The sequence below is a fragment of the Poecilia formosa genome, unplaced genomic scaffold (genome assembly GCF_000485575.1).
Source record: "Poecilia formosa unplaced genomic scaffold, Poecilia_formosa-5.1.2 Scaffold348, whole genome shotgun sequence".
Taxonomy (NCBI): Eukaryota; Metazoa; Chordata; class Actinopteri; order Cyprinodontiformes; family Poeciliidae; genus Poecilia; species Poecilia formosa.
The window spans coordinates 50050-53624 of NW_006800287.1; the positions used below are offsets into that span (position 1 = coordinate 50050).

At 42.0% G+C, this 3575-nt stretch overlaps 1 protein-coding gene across 1 annotated transcript in view; it reads right to left on the minus strand.

Annotated features, from left to right (window-relative positions):
* The window catches only part of atrnl1b (attractin-like 1b), a 67523-nt gene that overhangs the window by 49079 nt on the left and 14869 nt on the right, over window positions 1–3575 (minus strand). Inside the window, exons 9-14 of the mRNA XM_007574265.2 lie at window positions 2917–3100; window positions 2670–2824; window positions 2449–2533; window positions 1197–1411; window positions 984–1102; window positions 564–696 (exon numbers count right to left, since the gene is read on the minus strand). Coding sequence (XP_007574327.1) covers window positions 564–696; window positions 984–1102; window positions 1197–1411; window positions 2449–2533; window positions 2670–2824; window positions 2917–3100 — 891 coding nt within the window. The remainder of the gene's footprint in view (window positions 1–563; window positions 697–983; window positions 1103–1196; window positions 1412–2448; window positions 2534–2669; window positions 2825–2916; window positions 3101–3575) is intronic.

Here is a 3575-nt window from a genome sequence, read left to right on the forward strand (position 1 = left end):
CGTGTGTGTGTGCGTGTGTGTGTGTGAGATCGGCAAGTCTCTTTCATGCATGACAAATACGCACACACGCATGTTAAACAGATATTTGCAGCTCCCACCGCAGTTCCCCTCAGGCGACAACTCTTCATGAGCTGAAAATTACGGATAAAGTGACAGCGCCATTTCTTCAGATTCTGTCGCCGTCGATGTCAACAACAGGGCTGGGTGGGAGGAAGTAGCTGAGAGGTAAACTAAATGCACTGGCAAAGCTGATAAACAACATCAGGATGACAGATTGAAAAACAGGTTTACAAAAAATAAGAAATAAAAATCATTCTGCTGTGTTTAAAACATTCCCTCCACAGATAGATTTATTTATTCAAGTTACGTGAGCCAAACCCTGACGGCCAAATTCGTAGAGTATCTTCCTAAATTACGCATTTAGCAGAGAATGTCAACGGATCTATTTGTAATTTCCAACAAGGAAAACATCCTTTACTCAAATGTGGGAGAAAAAAAAAAATATATCTGATCAGCATCCCATGCATGCATTAGTGTTCTTCATGCTCCACTATCAGGCTTACCAGGCAAAGAGTGGCACTGCGAGTGATTCTGCTCCCACTGACAGTTGAGATTCAGCGAGCAGCTCTTGCAGTTGGCAAGCTTGCTGCACACCTGCTCGATGCGCACCGGGCACTCAGTGAAGTTCTTCACGCCCTGGAAGCAGGGCAGAGAGAGGGCAAGGGTGAGGAGAAGAGTGGCTGTAATTTCAAGATAAAATGAGGGAAGGCTGCATCTGTTTGGTGAAATTAACTCGTTCAACAGTATCATCCGGTGTCCGCCATCGTGTAGCGGATTGGACAGGGGAACGGCTTAGTAAACAGCTATAAATATTCACAACTTGCATGTTCCGTTTGGAAAATCTTGAGGAGGAAAAAAAAAAAGTTGTGTGTTTCAACAAGCTGGATTAAAAGTGCTTTGCTGCCCCCTGTTGATACACTTACAGTGGTGCAGTTGCTGGAGGCGGAGATGCACTTCTTGTCATCGCACCACTGGCAGCCTTTGGTGTTTGCCGTGCAGCTCCCACAGTCCGAGAATTTATAGCACAATTCATCCACTGTCACTGTAAAGAAAACAAATTAATTATTTGGAGTGAGTTTTTTCCTGAACTGACTAAATATTGTGAACATAAGGCGTGGTTTGTTGGTTGGCGTTACCTGTTTTATAGGAGCAGAAAGGTACCGGAGAGAAGCTGCCGTTGGCCATGCTGGGCTCCCAGGGGACACAGCGGCCTCTGCTCCAGATGCAGCGGACCCCCGGCCCGGCTTTCACACACCCATCCTCTGCCATAAAGGCCTGGCAGCTGGGAGGCCGATACACGAGCACGTCGTTCAGCAAAACGCTGGAAAACCCTCCGTACACATACATAGACCTGACAGAGAAAATAGAGCACTTCATTTAATTATACACCAAGATAACCAACACAAACAAGTTTCACAAGCAAAGGCCAAAATAGAGTCATTAAAAACATTCCACTGAGATTTCATGCCACTTGACATTATGTTTCATGCTAATTTAAACTTAAGAAAGTTTAAAATTTGCTTTCACGTTGCACAAACTTTGTTTAGGCTATCTTTTATAGATAGGGTGTTCAAGACAACAGTTCATTTTTGAATTTTGTGCCGATTTTTCTGTGCTTATCTGGTTTAAAATTCAAAATAGATATATGCTGATCCATAAACGCATAAATAGAAGTATGGACAGAGACATGGATGGAAGGACAGATTGATAAAATGACACAAATTAATAAGTATGAATGCATGGATAGGTGAGGGACAAATAGGTGGATAGATGGTTTATCGGATGGTTGGACAAAAATTGGCAGGCAGATGGAGGAAAAAAGATTTTTCATAAAAATACTAGAATCCTGCAACATGTAATGATGTAATAAAATCAGGCTTCAAAATGTAGCAAAACATAATTAAAACCGCATTATGTAATAATCTGTGCAAAATCCAATAAAATCCTTGAACGCATTTTGCAATACATTCTTCCGCTTATGTAATAACATTTTTACAGAATGCGTAAGCTCTTTCTTAGAAATGACAATGTAATCATGTGGCAAATAATGTAATAAACAACCAAAGTGTTTGTGTTCATCTTAATCATTATATTAAATGATTTTGTAGATCCTATACGCATTTAAACTGAAACTGGGGTCAATAAATGCCAAACCTTTGGTCGTTTAGTTATCTTTTCAACCCCTCAGTGTTAACCTTCATGTCATTCAAGGCAAAATGATTCAAATGCTGTCAAGGAGTTTACATCTCCATCTGCTATAACAGTGTGGTTTTAATGGTGTTTTATTACATTTTAAAGCCCAATTTTATTCAATTATTACATATTGTGGCGCGTCTAACCCTGTCGACCATGTAGGAAAACTGAGTTACATGAGTTTTAGAAACGTACCCGTTGCTAACGACAGCCGAGTGGCCGAAGCGGTTGACGTCCCTGTGCAGGTCTGGTTTGGGGAGGACTGTCCACTTGTCACAGGCTGAAGAATAAATACTGGGTCAATTTTCAATAAACAGAAGCATTTTTTCCTCATTCCCTAAAACTAAGAGAAATTATTATACAAAAAGTTAGCTTCACCTTCATAAGAACATTTCTTTCAATATATTCCAACATACCGATGTCGTATGCAAGAAAGTCAGCAGAGAAACACTTGGCCCCGTTGCTGAGTGACGTGTCATTATGCGTGTTGCCGCCGAAGACGAGCAGAGTGCCGCTGAGAAGCGCAGCAGAGTGCAGGTACCGTGGAAAGCCGCTTTCTCGCAGAATGAACCTGCGAAATGCGCGTGACAAGTCTGTGTCAGGGACAGCTGTGGCAAGAAGCCGCCGCCACACACCGTGTTGCACACGATTATGATGATTTACCACGTCCTTGTGTTCACGTCGTAGCGGTAGAGGTCATCCACAAGGCCGTACTTGCCGGCTGGGAGAGCTTTATAGCCTCCATGGACGTAGACGCTGCTGCTGGAGCTGTCAAACGTGCTGCTGTGGCCGTAACCCCCTTGAGGGACGGCACCTTTTGTCTCAGGTACCAACCACACTTTGGATCCTGAAAAGAAAACATATGGAAAGCTTTGAAGAGATAGAAGAATCTACTGACAGGAAAAAACTCAACAAAACCACTGATTACAAAACAGTGTCACCGATGTTTTGGTAAGAAAAAAAAAGAAAAAAATCACATTGCACATCACCAAAAGTACATCCTTCCTTCTGTGAAACATGGCAATGGCAGCATCATGCTGTGTTAATGCTGGTCAGAGTTTATGGGAATACTGCTGAAGATAATTATAGGGAAATAATGATAGAAATCTGTTAAGCTGCAAAAGACTTGACTGGAGGCTAAATGGTGTTGCAATAAAATGGCCTAGTCAAATTCAAGAAAAAAAAAAAAACAACTAATTGATGTTGACAGATGCTTTCCAAACAGTCTGACTCAACTTTGGAATCTGTAAATATTTAACTGAAAACCGTAAATCCTACTATTGCAAGCAATAGAGCTCGGGTCCTCTACCAGAGGCCTGGGA